The following is a 25,486-nucleotide window of genomic DNA, read 5'->3' as shown; positions in this document are numbered from 1 at the left end:
TAAAGTGGCTGAAATGAATTGGCCTCTTGGGTTACTATGTACCTGTTTGACCCCTAATCCCTTCCTTATCCATGTCAAACCCTCGACATTTTAAAAACCTGAACACAAACAAACCAAAACAGCATCAGCACTGAGTTGGAGCGGAGTGTGTTATCTGTATATGGCATTTGTGTGTAATCTCTTACAGTGAGTACCATAACAAACCTGTCTCACCCAGACTGTCCTTTGGGATTCACCTGAGCGCAGGTTCACTGCACACACACGTCTGTGTGCAGAAGGTGATGTGAATTATAAATGCCACTGAGATATAGGAACCGTGCAGGAACAGGCGGTTACTATGCAAATTGATGCTCTTTGACAGTGAAAGGAGTGAAAGTGGCCAAGACCGTGTCTCAATCAGCACCACTTTCTCTTACATAATTCCTCTTGGACCTACAGTTTGAGGTCTCATTTGGTCCCGTTTATCAGCTGCTGGCGACTTACTGTCTTAATGAAACTGAAAATGATTTTCAGAAAGACTTTCTTTAGTTTCTCTCAGAAAGAGGAAAAGCTCATACAGGTGCATCTCAATAAATTAGAATGTCGTGGAAAAGTTCATTTATTTCAGTAATTCAACTCAAATTGTGAAACTCGTGTATTAAATAAATTCAGTGCACACAGACTGAAGTAGTTTAAGTCTTTGGTTCTTTTAATTGTGATGATTTTGGCTCACATTTAACAAAAACCCACCAATTCACTATCTCAAAAAATTAGAATCATCACAATTAAAAGAACCAAAGACTTAAACTACTTCAGTCTGTGTACATTGAATTTATTTAATACACGAGTTTCACAATTTGAGTTGAATTACTGAAATAAATGAACTTTTCCACGACATTCTAATTTATTGAGATGCACCTGTATAGACTAGGGTTGGGCATTAAAATGAATAAAAAATGCATATAGTGGACCCATGAAGTATTTGGACACTGATGTTGTTGCAATATATATTTATATCTATACATAAATGCACCTGTCAGCCACAACATTAAAACCACCTGCCTAATATTGAGTAGGTCCCCCTCGTGCCGCCAAAACAACACCAACCCGCATCTCAGAAGATATTCTTCTCACCACAATTGTACAGAATGGTTATCTGAGTTACTGTAGACTTTGTCAGTTTGAACCAGTCTGGTCGTTCTCTGTTGACCTCTCTCATCAAAATGGTGTTTCCATCCACAGAACTGCCGCTCACTGGATGGATGTTTTTTTTGTTTGTTTTTTTGACACCATTCGGAGTAAATTCTAAAGGCTGTTGTGTGTGAAAATCCCAGGAGATCAGCAGTTATCTAATCAGCCAATCCTGTGGCAGCAGTGCAGTGCATAAAATCATTCAGATACGGGTTAGGAGCTTCAGTTAATGTTCACATCAACCATCAGAATGAGGTCAACAGAGAATAGCCAGACTGGTTCAAACTGACAAAGTCTACGGCTGGAGGGGGACCTACACAATATATATATATTTTTTGTATTATTATCATCTGCGTTAGCAGCATCTCAGTCTCCACCAGGCATAGCTATCATAATAACGCAGAATACAAAGATTAAAAAATATTTATTAAATGATTGCTTAGCAAACAGCATTAACAATAGCACCTGTAGAGTCCAGAAACATGTGCTCTTCCTCCATTCTCCTATCATTTGTTTACCTCACGAGAGAGCGTTTCGCCCTTATTACACTCCCAGCGGCAACAAGTGAAAGCGGAACTAATATTACCAACATCCAACAAATGAAAAGGAAGGAATGTATCCTACATATAACAAATCCAGGGTTGGGGAGTAAAGGAATACATGTAACGGGATTACGTATTTAAAATACAAAATATAAGTAACTGTATTCCACTACAGTTACAATTTAAATCATTGATAATTAGAATACAGTTACATTCAAATAGTATTTTGATTACTGAAGAGATTACTTTGCATTTTATTGTCATTTGTTTCATTTAATATTTAGTCCTTTCAGATGGAAAACATTTATACATATAAATGATGCGATCCAAAGTGCATTTGAACAGCGGTGAAACACTTTCTTATGATGTGTTACATTCATACGAGCAGAGAGAGATGTACGTTTGGAGCAGAAGAAATTATTTAGAATACGTTACTGACCTTGAGTAATCTAACGGAATACGTTACAAATTACATTTTACAGCATGTATTGTGTAATCTGTAGTAGAATACATTTCAAAAGTAACCCTCCCAACCCTGAATAACTCTATATAAAATTAGATATAATAATATAATGCATTGTTAAATGAAATATAATAAAATAATGAATAAAACTAATTAAATGAAATGACAAACTAACCAAAATTTCACTTTAAGTTAAATTACACCAATGGGTTTTCAGTTCAACTCCAGTTTGAATTTATATACAGTAGAGAATAGTTTGTATAAGCCTACTTCTTTTTAAGGCCTTGAGCAGTCATACTCAAATGGCGGACCATGTCCGGACCCAGCAAAGTGTCAATATGGACCGAATAGCACCAATAAATGAATTTCAGACTGCTTTCAAACATGATCGACTGAGCAGCGCAGCATCTCTTTGTCTCTAGCAGTGGTGAAGAAACACCAGCCCGGGACCACGTCTTTTCCAATCGTATGCGTTTATGGAAATTAGTCTCGTGACGAGTTCTGCATCCTATCCAATCGTGTGTGTTTATGCAAATTAATCTTGTGACGATATCCGCGTCCTATTCACGCGTGCATTAGGCCGTAGCAGTGCATTAGGCCGTATTACAGTGAGCAGTAATAAAGATACTGGGATCTTTCCCACTACTTTGGCTTTGTCTCTGGGGCCCCAATGTCATAATCATTGCCTAATTTTGAAGAGACTGTTTTGACTATGATTTTTTATTTTACAAAATATTATTGCTGCCATCTTATAATAACTGTTTCATGAAATTGATTAAGCATTCCTTATGTCATTTCATAGCTACAGTATACTGACTACAGACACCATGTAAGTTATTGTCCGGACCTTTGCTGGGAAGGAAATGTAGAGACTGGACCTCTTGGAACTTTAATTGAATACCCCTGGCCTAGAGTAAAGAGTAAAATGGAATATTTTGCATTTAAAGAACACCTATTATGGTTTTTAAACGTGCCTAATTTTGTTTTAAAGGTCTCATACAATAGATTTACATGCATCCAAGGTCAAAAAACACTTTAATTTGCTCATAATTTAAATTACAGCATTACCAAAATCGACTTGTTCAATGATCCGTTCTAAAGGATTCATTCTAAACTCCTCCTTTCAGAGAGCCTACTCTGCTCTGATTGGTCAGATGTCCCAGTCTGTTGTGATTGGTCTACCGCTTAGTGTAGTGTTTGAGGGCGGGTCAAAACTGTTCGCGAGCAGCCAATGAAGACCAGAGGAGGGTTTTTTGTTACCAAATGACATAGGTTAGTACAGGAAGTAAGTCTGGATTTACTAACGACTCATTTCAGTGTTATTTCAGTGACTCAGTTCTTTTTTTTTTTGTGAGTAAATAACCCCATTTGTAATGCACTTTGATTTTTGAAACTTTGCAAACTTTTTTTTACATTCACAAACAGCTATATAATACACTACATGAAAGGTAATACTTGAAAAACCATAATAGGTGCTCTTTAATTATTTAACCAACCAACAGTATTTTTGACAGCAAAAACTAGGCAACAACTATGGTATTACCAACAGGGAAATTCAGTTAACAATGACATTGAGCAGAAAGCTTTCATATAACCAGTGTTGACATTACTGTTGATAAAAAGTTAAATGATCAGCATCGGACGATTAGATGAAAAGAAAATTGTAGATCGGTATCGGATGTTAAAATCCTGATTGGATCATCCTTAATGTTCAAGTTGACTGGGTTTCAAAAACTAATGATGATGATTAATGGGCTGAGAAACTATCACAAAATGGATAAAAATGGGTCCACGGTGGATGGGTACAATTTAAATATGAAGAAGACAGTCTTTTTTCTTTGTTTCACTGTTTATATATTTATTTGTTTGTGGGTGAATTGAAGTCTCAGTTTGGTTCTTTTTAAGAGGACTTAAGTGTGAAAACCTCAGTAGCCTTTTGGCAGTTGAACATGTGAAAAACATAAAACATCTTTATAATCACATTTCAAATCGCAATCACAATATTTTTCCAAATAATCGCAATATGACTTTTTGTTCAAATCGTGCAGCCCTAGTTTTTTTTGCACCAAAATATTCATAATTTAGTCATATACACTGGTGGCCAACAGTTTGGAATAATGTACAGATTTTGCTCTTATGAAAAGAAATTGGTACTTTTATTCACCAAAGTGACATTCACAATGTATAGTCAGGACATTAATAACTACTAAAAAATTACTATTACAATAAAAATAAAAAAATTCAAAACTTCTTAAACTAATTCTCATCAAAAAAATCATAAAAAAATCCTCCACGTGCAGCAATGACAGCTTTGCAGATTCTTGGCATTCTAGCTTTCAGTTTGTCCAGATACTCAGGTGACATTTCACCCCACACTTCCTGTAGCACTTGCCATAGATGTGACTGTCTTGTCGGGCACTTCTCATGCACCTTACAGTCTAGCTGACCCCACAAAAGATCAATGGGGTTAAGATCCATAACACACTTTTCCAATTATCTGTTGTCCAATGTCTGTTTCTTTGCCCACTCTAACCTTTTCTTTTTGATTTTCTGTTTCAAAAGTGGCTTTTTCTTTGCCATTCTTCCCATAAAGCCTGCACCCCTGAGTCTTCTCTTTACTGCTGGACATGAAACTGGTGTTGAGCGGGTAGAATTCAATGAAGCTGTCAGCTGAGGACATGTGAGGCGTCTATTTCTCAAACTAGAGACTCTGATGTACTTATCCTCTTGTTTAGTTGTACATCTGGCCTTCCACATCTCTTTCTGTCCTTTTTGAATACTGTAGTGTACACCTTTGTATGAAATCTTCAGTTTTTTGGCAATTTCAAGCATTGTATAGCCTTCATCCTCAAAACAATGATTGACTGATGAGTTTCTAGAGAAAGCTATTTCTTTTTTGCCATTTTTGACCTAATATTGACCTTAAGGCATGCCAGTCTATTGCATACTGTGGCAACTCAAAAACAAACATAAAGACAATGTTAAGCTTCATTTAACGAACTAAATAGCTTTCAACTGTGTTTGATATAATGGCAAGTGATTTTCTAGTACCAAATTAGCAATTTAGCATGATTATTCAAGGATAAGATGTTGGGAGTGATGACTGCTGGAAATGGGGCCTGTCTAGATTTGATGAAAAATTACTTTTTTTTTTTTCAAATAGTGATGGTGCTGTTTTTTACATCAGTAATGTCCTGACTATACTTTGTGATCAGTTGAATGCCAGTTTGGTGAATTAAATACCAATTTCCTTCCAAAACAGCAAAATCTGTACATTATTCCAAACTTTTGGCCGCCAGTGTATAATATATAATAACGTGGCGCACATCACCGGAAAGGCATCAAAACAATCAAAGACGTCCATCTATTTCATGTTTACAAAATACTAACAATTAAAAATAGCACAGATGGGTGTAAAAACAGTCCAGGATGCCTTCAAAACAGCATGACAGCAAGACAGCGCAGCTGAATGAAACACAATGGGGTCTTCATTTTAGAGTTATAACTTGACTTTGCATCTTTTAAAAGCATCACGAGATGTATGATAACGGTCAAAGCTGTTTGTCTGGTGCACATTTAGTGTATGTAGAAAAACATCTAAATCCAGATAGGCACATGAAGGTGTCCTGTATAAGTCCCCTTTGGATGAATTATCCATGACAGGCCCATCTCTCTCCTCTTTACCTGTGTGACTGAGCACCAGTGGGCGGGGCCAAGGGTGCAACGATGAAAAATAGGTGTTGATGTTTTACTGAAGAGGCAGTCATATGGAGATGTATTTGCTCCTTGTGATGTCACAGGTTCCACAGATTCCAAATGAACCTGTATTGTATCTTGGTTTAAATGTTCTTTTTCTATTAAGCAGGAAGTTTTCAGTTCTGAAATGTACAATAAGTTTTTATAGTACAATGACCTCTTATATGTCACAATATCAAGGAAAATGTTATTCCTCATGTTATGACCCCTTTAAGGCCACATCCACACTAAGTTTTAATTTCGCTATGCATTTACATCTTTCATCCACACTAGAACAGCATTTTCCTCCACCAAAAATGCTCTCCAATACCGCATATTTTAGACACATTTCTCACACACACAAACTGTTCTCAAAAAAGACATTTGTTAGGTTTCAAAGTATAAAACAATCAATTTTGTTTTGAAAATGTCTAAATGTCATTGCATTAGTTATCAAAAATATCAAACCAAATGTCATTTATTTTAAATATAGTACAAGCACATTTTTCGAGCAAAACATTGCACGAAAAATAAGTTTATGTTTTAAATGATAAAGTAATAGATATATTGTTGAAAATGCACCAGCAGTCCCTTAAAAATATTATTGCGGTAGAAAGCATAAGATGCATTTGTAAAATAACACTCAAACACATTTTTCCAACAAAACATTTGACAAAAATAGTTTGAGTTTGAAGCTTAGAACAGTAGATGTATTGTAAGTACAAAATTATACATAAATGTGAAATAACATGTATTTGCATTAATAATGTAACGTTAATAATGGGGTGGTAGATTCAGATAACAGACTGATTTGGTCATTTGTTGGTAATGAAATCATGGAGATTACATGAGTCATTGTGTTACTTACAGAATGAAGAGGAAGTTCTACTCCTGGGAGGAGTGCATGAATCTCAGAGAGGTCAAGGTAAGAAGGTATTATCCCTTTAAGCTTGGATGCGGGCCCGCGAGAATTTATTTTTTTGTCTAAGTATTAATAACTATAGTCTTGACCAACACAAACTAGGTATCATTTGAAATCTTAGGAAATCTTGTCATATGAACTGAAAAAGTGCTTTGAAATTTGCAGACAAATCAGAAGTGTTCCGTTTTGAAAATGTATAATATACTTCACATATTATTGCAATCAGTAAAAACATCACACTCATCGAATAGCCATTTGTCATATGTTGTTGGAAAGCTCTCAAAGAGTAAAATACAACCAGACTATTTGTTTTACTCACAGACAAAAATATAGCGAGTAAGAGCTAAGTATATGTCTTTGACATCTATGTTGGTGTCGCTTATATACCGCACTTTCACTTATACCTTCAAGTAAAATAAACAGAATATAAAATATCACATACCATTATTTAGAGGAGGTGATTATCTTTCAAACAAGCCCTCACACAAGATAATCAGATGCATAGATCATTAGATCATATGGCCACCAGGAGATGTCACCATGTAATGACACAGACTTGTTGATGCAGACTCATTGAGTCAAAAGGCACTCATTCTGTGAAATCTCATTACTAAAATCATTTCTCCATGCCATGCAAACCTTTAGTCATTGTTGTGTTTGCATGTGTAATTAGTTCTTATGTACAATTATTATGTTTGATTTGTTTTGAGAGGCTTTCGGACACATGGAGCTGTTTTTGGACACTGATAAATTATTTGTTTTAATGTTATAACTTTTGATTTGCTTTTTCATATCAACACAACATTTTTCTCAGATACATCTGACATGATTGGGAACAAAACAAAAGCAGTTTTTTGGAGCCACTTTATTTATATCCAGATATATATAATGTAAAATCAGAAAAATAAGAAAAAAATAAAATGTTTGGCTCATTTTTATTTTTTGTCAGATTTTTCAGCAGTTTCTTAAGCTGAGAGTCTCAGAATGTATCATAATCTACATCATTAAAATATTTGAAAAGTTTTCTTTACAATGATGCCAAACACTTGACCCTACTTGTTTTTTTTGTTTTGTTTGTTATAAGTATTTAATTTTGGGTATGCACTGAAACAGGAAATCTTTAAAAACACTCTCAGAGCTTAAAGGGTTAAAGTAGTAATTCACCCAAAAATGAAAATTTTGTCATCATTTACCCTCATGAGTTCTTCCAAACTTTTATGAATTTCCAAACAATGAAAGTAACAGTGACCAGGGGCTGTGAATCTCCAAGAAGGACAGAACACACCATACAAGTATCATAAAAGTAGTCCATACGACTATATTCAAAGTCTTCTGATGTCAAACAATAGCTTGGTGTTAGGAACAGACACAAATTAAATTTAGCTGAACATTTCCCCCTCCACCATATCAAATCTCATTCACAACTTGGATGTGTCGAGACAGGTTTGACTTCATTGGTTCTCGCATGTCTCGTAACCGATGTCGGCATGCCAAGTTTGACAGTGTATTGACTGTGTTTTAACTGTAATTATTCATCTGATCTTGCAGTCACTGAAGAAGCTGAATCACGCTAATGTGGTTAAGTTAAAGGAGGTGATACGAGAGAATGATCATTTGTACTTCGTCTTTGAATATATGAAAGAAAACCTCTACCAGCTGATGAAAGACAGGTATGAATGATTCCATATTCTTCTGCCTGTGTTCTGTTCATGATGTCTTTGATATTCAAATTATGCTTTAAGTAACACTTGACAAGGCTCTGAATATTTTGAAATTATTGTGTCTGTGTAAAGAGCACATTGATTATTTGACAGCTGTGCTAATTCTCTGTCTCCAGAACCAAATTGTTCCCTGAGTCAGTGATCAGGAATATAAGCTTTCAGATATTGCAGGGACTATCATTTATTCATAAGCATGGTAGGTCACAGGGCCGTCATATTCATGTCCAATAGTCCAGTTTCAGACATGTTCACGACTGCTGAAGTCTCAGTTGTACTTGTATCTCTGGTTACAGGATGTGTGAGTCTCGGCTGTTGCCAAAATGTTTAAGTACATTTTGTAAAATAGTAAAGGCCCATGACATCCCATCAAATGCAATTAAAGGGGTCATATCATTTTTTTATATCATCTCAATGGTAGTAAAGATTTTTAAAATGCATTATTGGCAAATAGTCTCTCTCTCTCTCTCTCTCTCTCTCTCTCTCTCTCTCTCTCTCTCTCTCTCTCTCTCTCTCTCTCTCTCTCTCTCTCTCTATATATATATATATATATATATATATATATATATATATATATATATATATATATATATCTCTCGGTTATTTGAACTGTTAAAATAATAAGGGATCTTGCTACAAATAAACGTTACTCTACAATAAATAAAATTTATTAATCTTGATTAATCGCATAATATTTTGTAGTTAATTGCAATTAATTGCAGATTTTGAAAGCGCTGAAATTTGACACTATATATATACTTATTTTCTTGTCCAAATGCATTTATTAAAAAAGAAAAAAACATATTAAAATATAATGCTTTATTAACATTTTCCAAACAGTATAAAGATAGAAATACACTAAAATATCAACAATTCAAGTAACATTAAACATTTCCCAAAGTCTAAGTGGGAGAACTAGTCTCCCCATAGGTTGCATTCATTGCAATGGGCATTAAATCTCTTAAACTTTCATTGTCCAAAATATTTATATGCTGGTAGACTGTGGCTATCCACTTTCCTATAGCATCCGTGAAGCCGCATTCATGATTTGCGTCAGGGCGGAAATGCCAGCGTCAAGTGCCGCTTTGAACTCCACATGAAAAAGTTAAAAAACGTCTCATTCTGCGTGTTGGTGATAGTTAAGAATTGACATGCTTCTGTGGTAATTAAAATGTGTTTTGCATAGGCTGAACTCTTTTCATTTGGTCACTGACATGAAAACCTGTTGTGTGTTGTGAAGTGTGCGTCATTGTACTGGGCAAAGTTTTGGCAGTTCTAAACAATAGAACTCAATTGTAAGATATATTACATAGACGATTTCTATGACAAATTCTCATTATGTATTATTCATGCTTTACTTTTTCAGATTTCACTTTGTATTACACAGAAAAAAATTATTATAAACTGTATACAACACAACAAATTTACTTAAAAACAATCGGCATTTTGGTCATAATCCTAAAAATGCTAATAATTAATTATTTAGTGATTAATTGGCCAATAAATATTGGTGGCTGATACATCGGTGCATCCCTAGTACAAATAAAAATTTTGGAGGAAAAACATCACGTCCACAGAGCCTATCTCAGTGACTCAATGTCCACCTCCAAGAAGGATGCCTTGAGCAACATACGAAGATCAGTCCAGCAGAAGCTGCTACAGATGCAGGACTCCTGGCTGAGTGCAAAGGCAGATGAGATTCAAGGATATGCAGACAGGCTCGACATGAAGAACTTCTACGCAGGACTGAAAGAGGTCTATGGACCCACCTCCTCGGGATCATCCCCTCTCCTCAGTTCAGATGGAACAACGCTGACACTGACAAGGAGAAAATACTGTAGAGATCGGCAGAACATTTCAACAGCATTCTAAATCATCCATCAGCAATCAACATTGAGGCCATAGGTCAGCTGCCGCAGGTACCAGTCAACACAGCCCTTGATGACCCTCCTACCTTTGAAGAACTGCAAAAGGTTAGCCATCTTCTGTCCAATGGCAAAGCACCTGGTTTGGACACCATTCCAGCTGAGGTCTACAAGGAAAATGGCACTGCCCTGACTGAGAAACTTCATCAGCTCTTCCAGGTCATGTGGCAGCAAATGAAGATCCCCCAGGATTTCAAGGATGCTTCCATCATCCACCTGTACAAGCGCAAAGGCAACCGTAATATCTGTGATAACCATTGGGGCATCTCCCTACTGTCCATCGCAGGCAAGATCCTCGCCATACTGCTTCTCAACCGCCTCACAAAACACTTGGACCAAGGACTGCTCCCAGAGAGTCAGTGAGGATTCCACAAAGAGCGAGGTACTATTAATATGGTGTTTGCTGCCAGACAGCTGCAGGAAAAATTCCAGGAACAGAACACCGACCTGTTCTCCATCTACGTGGACCTAACCAAGGCCTTTGACACCGTCAGCAGAGATGGCCTCTGGAAGATCATGGCGAAGCTTGGGTGTCCTGCAAAGTTCATTTCCATGGTGCGACAATTCCACGATGGTATGCAAGCCAGAGTTCAGGATAATAGTGAGACGTCTCATCCTTGCACCGGCACTTTTTAGCCTTATGTTTTCCACCATGCTGACTGATGCCTTCAGGGACAGCGACATAGGAATCGGCTTCAAGTACAGCACAGATGGGAAAGTGTTCAACCTGAGGCTGCTGCAAGCAAAAACCAAGACTATGACAGACATCATCAGAGACTTCCTCTTTGCTGATGACTGTGCCCTCAATGCTGCCTCAGAAGCTGACATTCAGCATAGTATGGACAAGTTCTCTGAAGCCTGCACTAACTTCGGTCTTACCATTAATACAACAAAGTCTGAAGTGATGCACCAGCCAGCCCCTTGAAAGCAGTACGTGGAACCCAGCATCACTGTCAATGGCCAAAGACTGAGAGCAGTGGACAAGTTCACCTATCTTGGCAGCACTTTGTCCTGCAGTGTCATCAGTGTCAGCAAAGGCCAGTGCAACCTTCGGGAGACTGCGTGATAAGGTATGGAACAGAAGGGGCATCAGTCTTCAGACAAAGCTGAAGGTGTACCGGGCAATCGTCCTACCCATGCTGCTGTACGCCTGTGAGACATGGACAGTCTACCAGCGCCATGCCAAAAAGCTCAACCACTTCCACACCACCTGCCTCAAGACTCTTGGACATCAGGTGGCAAGACAAGATCCCTGACACAGAGGTTCTTGCACGTGCAGGCCTGCCTAGAATCCACACCATCTTGATGCAGACCCAGTTGAGATGGGCAGGCCATGTCGTTCGCATGTCAGACCACAGGCTGCTAAAGCATCTCTTCTACGGAGAGTTACTGCAGGGCCGACGATCCCAGGGAGGTCAAAAGAAGCGCTTCAAGTCCTCCCTGACTGCATGCAGCATCGACCCAGATAGCTGTGACCTGTGAAGCCAACAGGACCTCTGCAGCAGAGAAACATTGGCAGGCCAGGAAAGCTAGAGCTAGCAACCCCCATTGGCCAGCCACCATTCCCTGTCCTCACTGCCAGAGAACTTTCCGTGCACAGATTGGCTTCATCAGCCATCTGCGCACTCACAGACTTGCTTTACTCCCTCAACCCCTGGATGACTAAGCTGGTCCTTATCGATTACGATGGACAAAAAAAAGAAGAGTACAAATCAACACTGATCCTTTCGCACCTACGATCAAGCCGGTGTGATTACATTAGGCTGGGCTCAGACGCGTACGATCAAACCGGTGTGATCTGCATTCGTGATAATGCACCAGCTGCTCAAACAGTCTTTTCAACATCACAATATTTTTATTTTTTTATAATACAAACATTCAAACAATCACTTAATAAAAGTTTAAATTCATTACCGTTGATACAGTTTTGCGGCCATGTTTTCTGATGTCAATCAAAGAATATACCAACAAGTCAGTCCACATGAGCCTTCTCCCATTCCATCTATGACTCATTCTAACCACTTCCAGTGCTGGGAAAGTGGAAGGGTTAGGTTTTTAGAACCTTCTATGCTTCTATGGTGAACTCAGAATCCCATGCTGCATTGCATGTAAACAATATGGCAGCGCACATAGCCGGCAATCGTGTTCGTGTTTGCGATTGCATCTTATCTATCATAATCATTATAAACATCTAAAAACACATTATATGTTTGATAATATATAATCTGACCTTCAGTACACCTGCTGTGAAGTGTAAGGTAAAACTTTTTTAAATTACAGCATGCATTAAAGAACACACACTGGGGGGTCCATCAGTACAGGAGAAACTCGCGTGCAAAAAGGTTAACCAGGAATAATAAATGTGGAAAACTACTGTTCATTGTTCATGTTAATGAACTGATTTTTAAGAACACAACCAAGTGGCTTTAGCTACTTGTTTCTAACATTGGGATTCTTCGCAAGGATGCAGCAGGTGCTACACACAGCCAGCAACAGCACAAAGTTTGACCATATATTACTCAAATCATAAGTTCTTCTGCTTTTTAGGAATATCAGTATCTATCCTACTTCCTCTGTGTTACCTAACCATGACTGGATGGGACAAGTTTCTGAACACCAAATTGCCATTGTTGATGTGTAAATGTGGACAGTGGCTTGTTCTGAAAGTATGTTTTCATTTTACAATGAACTCTTTGAATATGTTTTTTTTATGGTATGACCCCTTCAGAGAGCTAATGCATCTTGAGAAGTATCTTTCTCGAATGTAACTGCTTTAACCTCCTTCACATGAGCTGTAAGTACTCTGAACAGCAGTGAGGCTCACAAATCCTGCGGGTGGAATGCTTTTGGGGCTGTCCTTCTCTTATTCTCTGCCTCTCTTTCTCCCTTACCCTCTTTTCTGTCTCTTTTGTGTGTGAAATCCTCTGACATCAGGGAAAATAAGATGTTTACTGAGAATGAAATAAGGAACATCATGTTTCAAGTTATCTCTGGTTTGGCATTTGTACACAAGCATGGTAAGATTCTCTCATTACACTTTCATTTGTTCTTCTCTAATTCAGTAAGGAGCTTCATAACACTTAATATGAACTATAATGACCAGTTATTAGAATCCACATGTACATTCTGAAGTAGTGATATGTGATGTCTTAACTAATAGGTAATTTTACACAAGACTATGTGTATTGAAAATTATGATTGTTGTTAAGGGAAAAGTTCACTCACAAATGAAAATCCTATCATCATTTACTTAAGCCACTGCTTCATATGCTTAGGTTGAATTAAAAAGTGTTGCTTTTGGATGGTGCATTAACAACGCAACTGCAAATGAGATTTCAGAGCTGCAGCAGTCATACATTTGTTGGTGAACTAACCCTTTAACTGCAGTCTTGTATTGAGTTTATTAATGACTTTAAAGGTGTTATGAAGGCTCTGAGTCTCTTTGCACTGGGTGGAAGCAACTGAGTTCAGTCAAAAATGTGCATGTTGATAATCACGTCACATGTATGTTGATAATAACATTCTCATTGGCGTGATCCTGTAGGATTTTTTCACCGTGACATGAAACCGGAGAATTTGTTGTGTATGGGTCCAGAGCTGGTGAAAATTGCTGACTTTGGATTGGCTCGAGAGATCCGCTCACGGCCTCCTTACACGGACTACGTCTCTACACGATGGTAAGATGGACAACACTCTGACATGACATATCACTTAGCATGCCCACTCTTTAGCGAGGAGAGCTGAAGATATTTTTATGTAGTTTGTTTCAACATTTAAAAAAAAAAATGTATTTCACAACCTGAAAGATAAACTAAATAAGTTCTTCAAAACAAATTCTTGGCTAGGAAAAATTGTTTGAGACATGCTTGTTGTGTTACTAGCTAAAGCACAAGCATTTGAAAGCTCTGTCTTCTGTCAGTATGTTGACATGAACTTTAAAAGTTTGAATTCAGTCAGACTAAAACAGTAATTTGTTTATGTATTGTAAACAGTATATTCCAACTAAAAAATCTTACCTGTGTGATTGTGGCTTAACTTCATCCAGCATGTAAACAACTTAATACATACTCTGAAAGACAGTTGATGCGCGAATAGACAGGTGATGTTGCCACCTGAGTTCCCGTATTTTAGCGTCACTCACAAACATCTGAGAACGTTTCAGGATTTGTTTGCATTTGAATCATCTTCATATTTAATTGCCAGTGTTAAAAATTACTGGTTAGAATGGAAAACAAGTCGAGAGAAAGGGACCTTCAAACACAAACACTACTACTGCTATACTTGACAATAGTGGGGAAAAGTTCAAGAAGAAAGATAACAATCAGCATTCATCTTCTGTCATGTTTTGCATCTAAAACAGGAGAACAGCAGCATTTTGTCCAAAAAAATATAACATTCATGTGTATGATAATTATTCCCTTTCATTGTGAATCCTTTAGGCTACATTTACATGAGCTAAAATTATCTCAGTATTATAATCAAATGCATGCACTTATCCATCAATTTAAAAATGTCTCAAATGTCCAAAAACAAATGCCTTTCAACTTGTGTCTGTGAAATTCAGAATTAAATGAATGTACAACAGTTTGTGCAAATAGAGATTTATTTGTGAATGCAACCTAAGGAACATTTTCCAAATCAAACACAAAATGATATTGTGAAGGACCGAATGCTCTTTTGTGGATCAAGTCACGTGTGCATTTATTGATGTCTTTTTGAGTCTATCCTGTTTTGTTTGATTTGGAACATCTTCCTTAAGTTGCATGCACAAATTATTATACATTTATTAAGGCATTTTCTTAATATAATGATTTATTTTTATTTTTTTCAAATCCAGTAACAGAAAAAATGAAATAGGGGAAAAGCATTTTTTTATTTAAGATTTTATTTAATTTTGATTTATGCAGCGAGGTCGTGCTTACAGTTGAGACCAGTTGAGATACATGCACTGCTATTATGGAGAAATCTACATGTACAAGCACATCACACAGCAACTCACTGGAGTTTATGGAAGCATACTGTTGTAAAAATTCAAACGGCATTACAAATTCAGTTTTTGCATTTTGTAGTTGCACATTAAAGTCTACATTCCCAGAACTGATGTAATGGTCACCGTATTGTAAAGTAGTCCATATATTGTGGATTGTATTCAAATTCTCTAAGTCTTGCAATTTACTTTTGTGAAAAGCAAAAGGCTGCGTTTAATAAGTAAATATATGGTCTTCATGCGCAACACGCTTCAGGGAATGAGCGCTGTTCTGTTGATGCACACTCATAGTGCTGCTGTTTCAGCTGTAAGAGTGGCACGCAATATGTGAGCATTCCACACAAACTCCATCTCAGATGTAGATGCTCGATAGCTCGCTTCGTTTATAACATGCATTGAGTACAGCACCAGAGGAACATTTCACTATATTTTGAATGAGAAGGATATTAAAACTACTGCGAACTAGCCTACACACAAACACTCAAGTCTTCCTGGAGTGTTCCGCCAAAATAAATGTCAAAGGGTTTTAAAGTTATGAAATTACATTATTTTTGTATTATAATAATAATAATCTTAATTAATAATAATAATATAAACAACCATGATAATAAATGACAAATGACAATAATATTTAATGAGATCACCCAAAAATGAAAATTCATTCATTGTTCACTAACCCCCGTGTTGTTATAAACCCATATAACTTTCTTTCTTTATCATAACACAAAGGGAGAAATTTTGAAAAAATGTTGTGCTCAGTGATGTTTAGGTGACCACCTAAAGGATGCAAAAGTATAATTCAGAAGTCAAATCAATGATTGTATGCGACTCATGCCTTGTTCTGAAAACATATGTTAAGTTATGGTGAGAAACAAACATAAATCTATTGTATTTAGTGAAAATTTACACTGATGCTCTCCTGTGCGGGTTCATGAGAGTGCACGAGAGCAGCAATTCCCCACTTGCGACGTAGGGCGTTCAAGCAAAAATTCAGTTTGATTATCTAAAACAGGACCTCCACAGCGATAGTAACAACAAGACACAACACAACTGCACACTTATACTTTTTCATTTGAAAACACATCTTTTTGCCTATGTTTTGACCTTCCATCCACACTGAGACAGCATTTTTGACAGCAAAAACAAAGCTTTTCAAAAATCGCTCTCCAAAGTGGATACATTTGAAAACTCGCATTCTCGCAAGTCTTCGCATTGTGGTGTGGACAGGGAAAACAATTACATATTTGTTGTCATGTGATGCAGTCATGTGATCCATACAACCCAAAACAATCAAGATTGTGTCCCATGTTGTAGCGGTGTTGTTGTCCCAGATATTCACTTTCATAGCATTGTTAAAGATAAGTGTTACTTTGTACAACCTTCACATTGCATTCCTTCAAAGGCAACGGGAAGTTCACTCGGAATTGTTAACCGGCAACACAACACGAGGACAACTGCGTTTCAGGCCGTACATGGAACGGCAGTTTTTTACATGATCAGTAAGGGGATTTAAGAGTTTACATACTGTATGTTTCAGTGTGGACGAGAAACTTTTGGAAAACATTTCAAAACACCAGTGTGGACGAAGAGCATTTTGAAAAATGTATCCAGATTATTTGATTTCCTAGTACTCCGGTGAGGAAATTGACTCTCCTTTTTGACTTTAAACTCTTCTGACATGTTTTGTAATTTGGTTGTCTGTTTTGTGTGCAGCTGTGTTGGGCTTTCTGTTGTGAATTTTTGCACCAACAACAAAGTGGTTTCTCTCATGAATGCTCATAGGAGAGCAACGGTCAGTCAAGATTTTCACTAATTATAATTATCGGTTTATTTCTCACCAAACTTTATTGTATATCTTCAGAACAAGACACGAGTCGCAAACAACAATTAATAGACTTCTGAATTATACTTTTGCATCCTTTTGAAGCTTTAAGAGGTTGTGACCATTAACTGCCATTGTATAACATCACAAAGTTTTTTCAAAATTTCTCCATTTGTGTTAAGAAAAAGAAAGTCATATGGGTTTATAACAATGTGGGGGTGAGTAAATAATGACTATTTTCATTTTTAGTGAACTATCCCTTTAAGTTGACTGAGTTTCAAAAAATAGCTGTGCTGAAAAAAAGTTGGCTGACTATCCTATCACAACTAAAGCCGGAGTCACACTAGCTGATTTTTCAAGTGATTTTCAAGTGTGAGTTTCATTTACATAATCACCAGCCAGGCGGAGGGACACGATGCGTGTATTATCACCTGCCAGCAGGAGGTCGTTAATCACTTGACCGTCATGATTCCCTGCTGAGTTCCAGCAACGGAAAAAAGAATCCATCATGTTAGAAAAAATCGCCCTGTGTTCTCCTCAGGTGACTAATGAGCTTCTTCTTTTACTGAAGAACTGACTTCAAGCTTATCTGAACGTCTTTATCGCACTCAGCTGCTTATCGTCACAAACGTTGATTGTAAACCATATGATTCTCTCACTAAGTGTTTTTTTTTTTCCCCTGCATTCCTACAAAAATTAAGAAATAAGAAAGCGCATGCACAACAGTCTGTTTTCACGGAAAGTAATTTCTTTACTCTCTGAAAGTTGCATATGGACATATGCCTTCTACGGAAAGCCTTGAGGGGATAAATACACAATCACACACTTTCATAAGATAATGTTTCTCCATTAATTGCTTCCTAAATTACTCTTTTACAATTGTTTATTCTCACGTGGTACTCCTGTTGTTATTTCGGCATGGAGTAGAGAGAGTTTTCCAATGAGTTGATATGTCTGTCACCCCTCCACCATTTTGTATCGGCAATTTAAGCGTATTTGCAGGGAAATCTTCAAATTTAACATAACACATAAAGTGCTCATGACCACTGTATCGAACCATTTAAATGAATAATCATAGACACCTGCAGATAAAGTCCAAACATCAGAAAATTTTCAGTTTAAACAAGTTTTCTTCCACTTTAGATCAGGAAATGAACTCGCGTTATGGACGTGACTAAAATAGACATGAGTTTTTGGGAGTCCAAACACTTTATAAAAACTCTGTGAATTGAAATAACACTAGCCACATAATGTAGGAGGGTTGGCGCTCCTAAGAACATGTAATATTTAATTTTTATTAATTGCTGTTTTTACATAAATGGGGAAAAACCGCCGTTACGGACGTGACATCTCTTCGTTACGGACATGACAGTTGAGAAAGCAGCACTTACATGGCGAGGGGAAAACCTGATCTTGATCTCTGAGACATCTGTATGATATCCATCAAGGCTGCATAATGGAATGTAATAATACTAAAATCACAGTATGGCCTTGCACGAATACTAAGCAAAAGGCTTTGTATTAAAGTCTACATTGACTGCTTAAGACAGCACTGCACGAGCAAGTGGTGTCCTGGCTGGTGTAAAGTTTAAGCAGGACACGCAGAGTAGCACAGCAATATTAGATTGTTTATCATATTGCAGTTCAAATAGAAATGTTTGTCAAAATGGTCCCTTCCCATATGCTAGCTATAAATGCAGTAGCTTGAAACAAGTCACAAATCAAAGCAATAGTCAGTGATCTATCAGAATCATCATGGTAAAAAACAAGCAGTGGAGGTTTGTGATTCTCTCATTGACATTCATATGATTTGGTATGAAGCGTCCTTAACGGTCATGTCTGTAACACATTTTTATAAGTGTTTCAAGTAACAAATGGACAAAAGAAATGTTCATCATACTTTACATCAACATAAGTTACATTGTAAAGAAAGTGTCAGCTTATTGGAATGAATATTGTTTGAATGATATAAGCTTAACCTCTAAAACATTACAGACGTGACAGCACTGAAACACAGCGACATCATATATGTGGCTCCTATAATGTAAAAAAAAAAAAAAAAAAAAGCGCTGTTATGACAAAGTGTGCATATTTTCAGATAATTCCTTGTTCTTATTTTTGTTAACATAGTGAAAATAAATAGTCCTTCGATCCCTCTTTTGCAATTATAAAATATGGCTGTTTGAAAATTTGTTTTAGAAATGGTGCACCCCTCATGGATAAACAATGCCATTTCCTAATAAAAATCCATTATAGCACTATAACACAGTAAACTATAGATCTAATGAACAATTTAAAAGGGATTTTGTGCCTTTGCTTAAAACTTTATTTTTCCATGGTATGTTTGACATTTTCGTGGAATTGCTGTACCTCTGACTGAAGAGAGCGAGATCTCCGCAAAACAGTCTGCATGTGTGACACCCTCGGCCAGAACTAGTTGTTTTGAGTCTGCTAGTGTGGCGCCATCTTAAAGTGAACACAAAAGAGATCTGAATCCAGATACAATATGAAAACAAAATGTGCAAAGAAAACTGGCTTCTTGTTCTGTGAAGATTTTCAGTCGAATTTATCCACTGTGCTGCTGCATTAAAAAAATAAAATAAAAATAAAACTAATCATAAGCATACATTCAGTAAGTTTTGTTTGTTATTAAAGAACTTAAATTTCGCCCCAGACTCGATCAAGTCCTCGGTATATGCATGCTCAGTATCAGCAGCTCACTCATAAGACTCATTAAATATTTATGAGGAAAGTGCTAACTGATTGGTCAGGGAAAAGTTGCAATCCCTTGCCATCCTACATTTCAGAAATTATGCTGCCTTCATGTGCTATCAGAATTATCCTACTTCCCACTTCTGAAGTGGTAAATACGAGTATGTTGCTTTCAGGTGCTTTGTTGTCGTAAAGAACAGGAAACATGGACAACGCCAGGTTTATTCATACATATTTCTTAAGGAATTTGACACCATAATATATATTACTCCATTAGCTTGCTGACAATAATGGAATTTTGGTCAAATACAGGCTATTTTCACAGTGTAAAAATTTACAACATGCATTAAATGATTGCAGATATACATCAATGAATGTGACTTAAGCGACAATTGTTAATAATTAGCTGTATTTAGAAAAATTATTAAAACCTGTCATTCACTACAGAAACCGTAGTCTCCTCCACCATGTTGAAAGTTTCCGACTCCTCCCATTGGAAACTCGGGTATCAGAATTATCTTAGAGTTTCCCAGTTCTAATTATGAATTGAGGGGTCATTCATGTGCAACTTCCAAGTGGGGAAACTCGTATTTACGATAATTCTGATTGCACGTGAATTTGTGGTGCCGTTAATGTGAGAATGTGCGTGTATTTGTGTGTGTCTGTGCTGGGGTCTCTTTCGCAGTGTAGAAAGCGCACAGCTGGGTGGGGCTGGCAAGTGTTACGTTGCATCAAGAATATTAAAGGGCCTGTTTACACTTGGCCACTTCATGCATTTGTAGTGATCGGATAGCTATCCGATCATGAAAAGACCAGGTGTAAATCTGATTCACTTGGAATCAAATAATAAAGCACATCTTTTAAATTAACTGCCCAGAATTAGTATAATTTTATAAACTCATATAAACTCTGTTTTATTTGCATATAGCACGGGAATTGAAGATCGTATTTATATCCGTTTGGCGGAGACGCATTGATGTGGCGAAGTGTAAATGGAATGAGCTTTTTCAATCGGATAGGTAATTTGTCTATATAATAGTTACGTTTCATTAGAAAAGAGAGGTGAGCAAGCTGAAGGCGACTGTAGCAAGGAACACAAAACTCCATAACCAGAGAAACCAGGCTCACTGTGGGGGCCATTTCCCCTCTGACTAACATCATGAATATAATAAAAATATTAGTTATTTATGTGCAGTGCAAGTCATGGTTTAAAATTAGTAAAATAAGTAAGTGTTAAGGGTCAGTGTTTAAACAAATATTTTGTAAGAACTGTGTAAGAGCAATGACTAATGTCTTTGAAGTTCATTCTGGATTAACTGCAGAAGTTCACATAGATGCATTGCCCTTGTTAGTTGGCCGATGAAGGCTTTTGTTGCCAATTAATTGATAGTCTATGTATTCCATTATAAGAGTGTAGTCCATCAATAGACAAAGGTGATGCAGGCAGAGATCAGTGAGGTGCGTTGCAGTTCAACCTGCAGGTCATTTCGGTGGGTTCTATCCTAAGTCCAAGGTTCAGGCAGTGGCATATGAAGTATCCCACTTCTTACAGTTGGAGTTGGCATCAGTTCATCCTCTGAAGTCCATCGTAATAGACTGAAGTGTTGTCTGGCTGGCACCGGCTGCATTTAGTCATCATCACTCATAGCAGTGGAGTCCAAGCAGGAACGGAGCTGGATCTGGCCGGCTCTGGTAACCTATATGATATGAATCCCGAGGTTGAGACAGGGAAACAAATAGAATAATATTAGCATAGATGCCATATAATTTTATGCAGATGTTTTTTTTTTTTTTTTTTTTTTTTTTTTGCTAATCTTTTATTCAGCAGCTGTCTTGCTTGTGATAAATTGATTAATTATTGTTATTATTATTATTACAGAGAATATTAAATTTTACTATACAGTTGTAGTATATTTTTATTACATTTTGTATTTAATTTCTTCAATTTCAAGCATCTAGCTTTTATTTTGAATCCTGCTTTTATTATTACGTGTGTTCTTTGCCGGAAGTTTCACATTTCCAGATAAACAGTTGGCGTCATGACCCAGTGTGATCATTGAAAACTTTTAAGTCACATCTATTGGTGGCCTCTCTTTTCTAATGAAATGTAACTATTATATAGGCAAATTACCTATCAGATTGGCTCAATTTCTCCAGCAAGCTTGTTAGCTTGGAAGTTATTGTACAATCACAACTTTTCCCCCCACAAGACTGTTCTTTGGAATAATGGCGATATCAATACTGAAAACAGGTCACTTTTTTTGGACAAATGGTTCAGTAAAAAGTAAAGGTGATAGTAAAGGTGATCTGTTATCATATGAGGAGTTTATGAAGATTTACAAACACCCTGTTCCCTTTAAAGAATTCCACTCCTTTATAAAATCCATTCCATTGTGTGTAATTTTTTTCATGAAATCTTCTTTAAGTTATGAGATATACCAGAAACAATTGCCCCAACTATCTTTGGAAGGAGTTTCGTTGTTGAGTAAATCTTGTAATAATAAGCTTATTTGGTAATTACATTCCCGAACTTCACTTTCCCCAAGAGGGAAATTCTTTTGGACTTCTTTTATTAATAATATTCATTGGAGATAAACATGGTTGTCACCATATAAGTATTGTATATCTTATAAAATCAAAGAAGTTCATTTTAAAATATTGCACAAAATCTACCCATGTAACGCACTTCAAGTGGTCGGATTTATTTAAAGTACACAGCTCTTCCACACTAAGATTGCAGCCTTCGACAGTTTAATAAATTACACTAGGACATGTCACTTGGGTTAATTGTCCATTTCAGTGTTGGAGTAACAGAGCACATGTTCAAAATAAGCCTGTGAGCATTTTAAAGCAGTCGTGTGTCAGTCATACTGTGTGCTGGTACCGGATAGAGTCGGTGCTTGGTACTACCGGTACTGCAGAAACACTGGTATCATTACATCTTTTTTATTTTAGTACCGACTTGGTACTGAAGTACCGGTACTTTTGACAACACTAGTTTGTGTGTGTTTAGGTACCGTGCTCCAGAGGTGCTGTTGAGATCGCCGGTGTACAGTTCTCCCATAGACATCTGGGCCTTGGGCTGCATTATGGCTGAACTCTACACGCTGCGTCCGCTGTTTCCTGGCAACAGTGAGGTGGACGAGATCTTCAAGATCTGTCAGGTTCTTGGTACAGTAAAGAAGGTATGATCACATGTAAAATAAAATATCAATTTCTTCTTAAATTAATTTTGCGGTTATTGTTACTATGTCATATATTAAGGTCACAGGACAATAGGCACATTCCTGTATGAACTATGTCTGTGAATATATTCATACTACTCACCTGCATACCTGAAGAACGTACTTTTTTACCAGCCGAGAAGTACTCTGACAGTACATGATTACAGACACAGCCCATGTGACCCGATGGGTAATGTCAAATTTTAAGCCCAAACTGACCCGAACACGAAATCACCCACTCTCTCTATAATTTCTTCTCCAAGCAAGTGAATTTGTTGCAATATGCTATATTTTATTTAAACATCGTAGGCAACATTCATAACAGTATCCACCTTAATTTGCAGTACATAAGTAAGCAAGCAGCTGCATTTCCAGCAAGTGTGACAAAGTTCCGCTGTCATTGAGCACAATTTCAAGTCAGGTCATTTTTATTTGTATATCACTTTTCACAACACACATCATTTCAAAGCAGCTTTAGAGAAAATCATGCATTAACAAAAAAATGAAACTGTAATATCTATAAAGTCTTAGTCTTCGTTGTGTAGTTTGATTAAATAGGATTGTAAATTATCTATAAAAATAAATCATTAAATCATAATTTAGAACCCCAGTGAGCAAGCTGAAGCAGACTGTGGCCAGGAACACAAAACTCCATAAGATGTTGGTTAATGGAGAAAAATAACCTTGGGAGAAACCAGGCTCACTGTGGGGGCCATTTCCCCTCTGAATAACATCATGAATATAATAACAATATTAGTTATTTATGTGCAGTGTAAGTCATGGTTTAAAATTAGTAAAATAAGTAAGTGTTAAGGGTCAGTGTTTAAACAAATATTTTGTAAGAACTGTGTAAGAGCAATGACTAATGTCTTTGAAGTTCATTCTGGATTAACTGCAGAAGTTCACATAGATGCATTGCCCTTGTTAGTTGGCCGATGAAGGCTTTTGTTGCCAATTAATTGATAGTCTATGTATTCCATTATAAGAGTGTAGTCCATCAATAGACAAAGGTGATGCAGGCAGAGATCAGTGAGGTGCGTTGCAGTTCAACCTGCAGGTCATTTCGGTGGGTTCTATCCTAAGTCCAAGGTTCAGGCAGTGGCATATGAAGTATCCCACTTCTTACAGTTGGAATTGGCATCAGTTCATCCTCTGAAGTCCATCGTAATAGACTGAAGTGTTGTCTGGCTGGCACCGGCTGCATTTAGTCGTCATCACTCATAGCAGTGGAGTCCAAGCAGGAACGGAGCTGGATCTGGCCGGCTCTGGTAACCTATATGATATGAATCCCGAGGTTGAGACAGGGAAACAAATAGAATAATATTAGCATAGATGCCATTTTAATTCAAATCAAATCAAAATCAAATCACATTTATTGTCACACAGCCGTATACACAAGTGCAATAGTGTGTGAAATTCTTGGGTGCAGTTCCGATTAATATAGCAGTCGTGACAGTGATGAGACAGTACCAATTTACAATAACATCAAATTAACACAACACAATTTAAAGTCTAATATACACATAATTACACACTACACAATATACAAATAATAACATACACTGTACAGTATACAATACACACAATATAGGTACACATTATAAAAAAAAAAAAAAAAGTATATATAGTAGTATATATAGAATGTACAGTATTGTACTGTATTGACATTCAGGCTGTCGGCTGATAGTAAGTTGTTAAGAGGGAATATATATAATAATAATATAATTTATGACAGTCCGGTGTGAGATATAAGAGTAAGAGTAATAAAGTGCAGTGCTGTTGTATTTTGATTGTGGGAGATCAAGAGTTCAAAAGTCTGATTGCTTGGGGGAAGAAGCTATCATGGAGTCGGTTGGTGCGGGTCCTGATGCTGCGATATCGTCTGCCTGATGGTAGCAGAGAGAACAGCCCATGGCTCAGGTGGCTGGAGTCTCTGATGATCCTCCGAGCTTTTTTCACACACCGCCTTGTATATATTTCCTGGAGGGAGGGAAGCTCACCTCCGATGATGTGTCTGGCAGTTCGCACCACCATTTGCAGTGCTTTGCTGTTGTGGGCGGTGCTATTGCCGTACCAGGCGGAGATGCAGCCAGTCAGGATGCTCTCTACGGTGCAGGTGTAGAACCGTGTGAGGATGTGGCGGTTCATTCCAAACTTCCTCAGCCTTCTCAGGAAGAAGAGGCGCTGATGAGCCTTCTTCACAACGACTTCAGTATGGATGGACCATGTGAGTTCCTCAGTGATGTGGACACCCAGGAACTTGAAG

At 37.2% G+C, this 25,486-nt stretch overlaps 1 protein-coding gene across 6 annotated transcripts in view; it reads left to right on the top strand.

The window, feature by feature from the left end:
* Nucleotides 1-25,486, top strand: part of LOC127432182 (serine/threonine-protein kinase MAK-like) — a 69,713-nt gene that overhangs the window by 9,945 nt on the left and 34,282 nt on the right. For 5 of the 6 annotated variants that reach the window (XM_051683050.1, XM_051683051.1, XM_051683048.1 and 2 more), the window contains exons 3-7: nucleotides 6,781-6,835; nucleotides 8,381-8,502; nucleotides 13,410-13,492; nucleotides 14,020-14,152; nucleotides 23,010-23,181. In XM_051683050.1, the coding sequence (XP_051539010.1) occupies nucleotides 6,782-6,835; nucleotides 8,381-8,502; nucleotides 13,410-13,492; nucleotides 14,020-14,152; nucleotides 23,010-23,181 (564 nt within the window). In that variant the 5' untranslated portion in view covers nucleotide 6,781. Of the gene's footprint in view, nucleotides 1-6,780; nucleotides 6,836-8,380; nucleotides 8,503-8,669; nucleotides 8,750-13,409; nucleotides 13,493-14,019; nucleotides 14,153-23,009; nucleotides 23,182-25,486 lie in introns of all 6 variants that reach the window. The other variant, XM_051683047.1, reaches the window with a different exon arrangement.

The sequence above is a fragment of the Myxocyprinus asiaticus genome, chromosome 41 (assembly GCF_019703515.2).
Source record: "Myxocyprinus asiaticus isolate MX2 ecotype Aquarium Trade chromosome 41, UBuf_Myxa_2, whole genome shotgun sequence".
In the NCBI taxonomy this organism is placed as follows: Eukaryota; Metazoa; Chordata; class Actinopteri; order Cypriniformes; family Catostomidae; genus Myxocyprinus; species Myxocyprinus asiaticus.
This window is presented reverse-complemented; position numbering and strand designations above follow the sequence as displayed.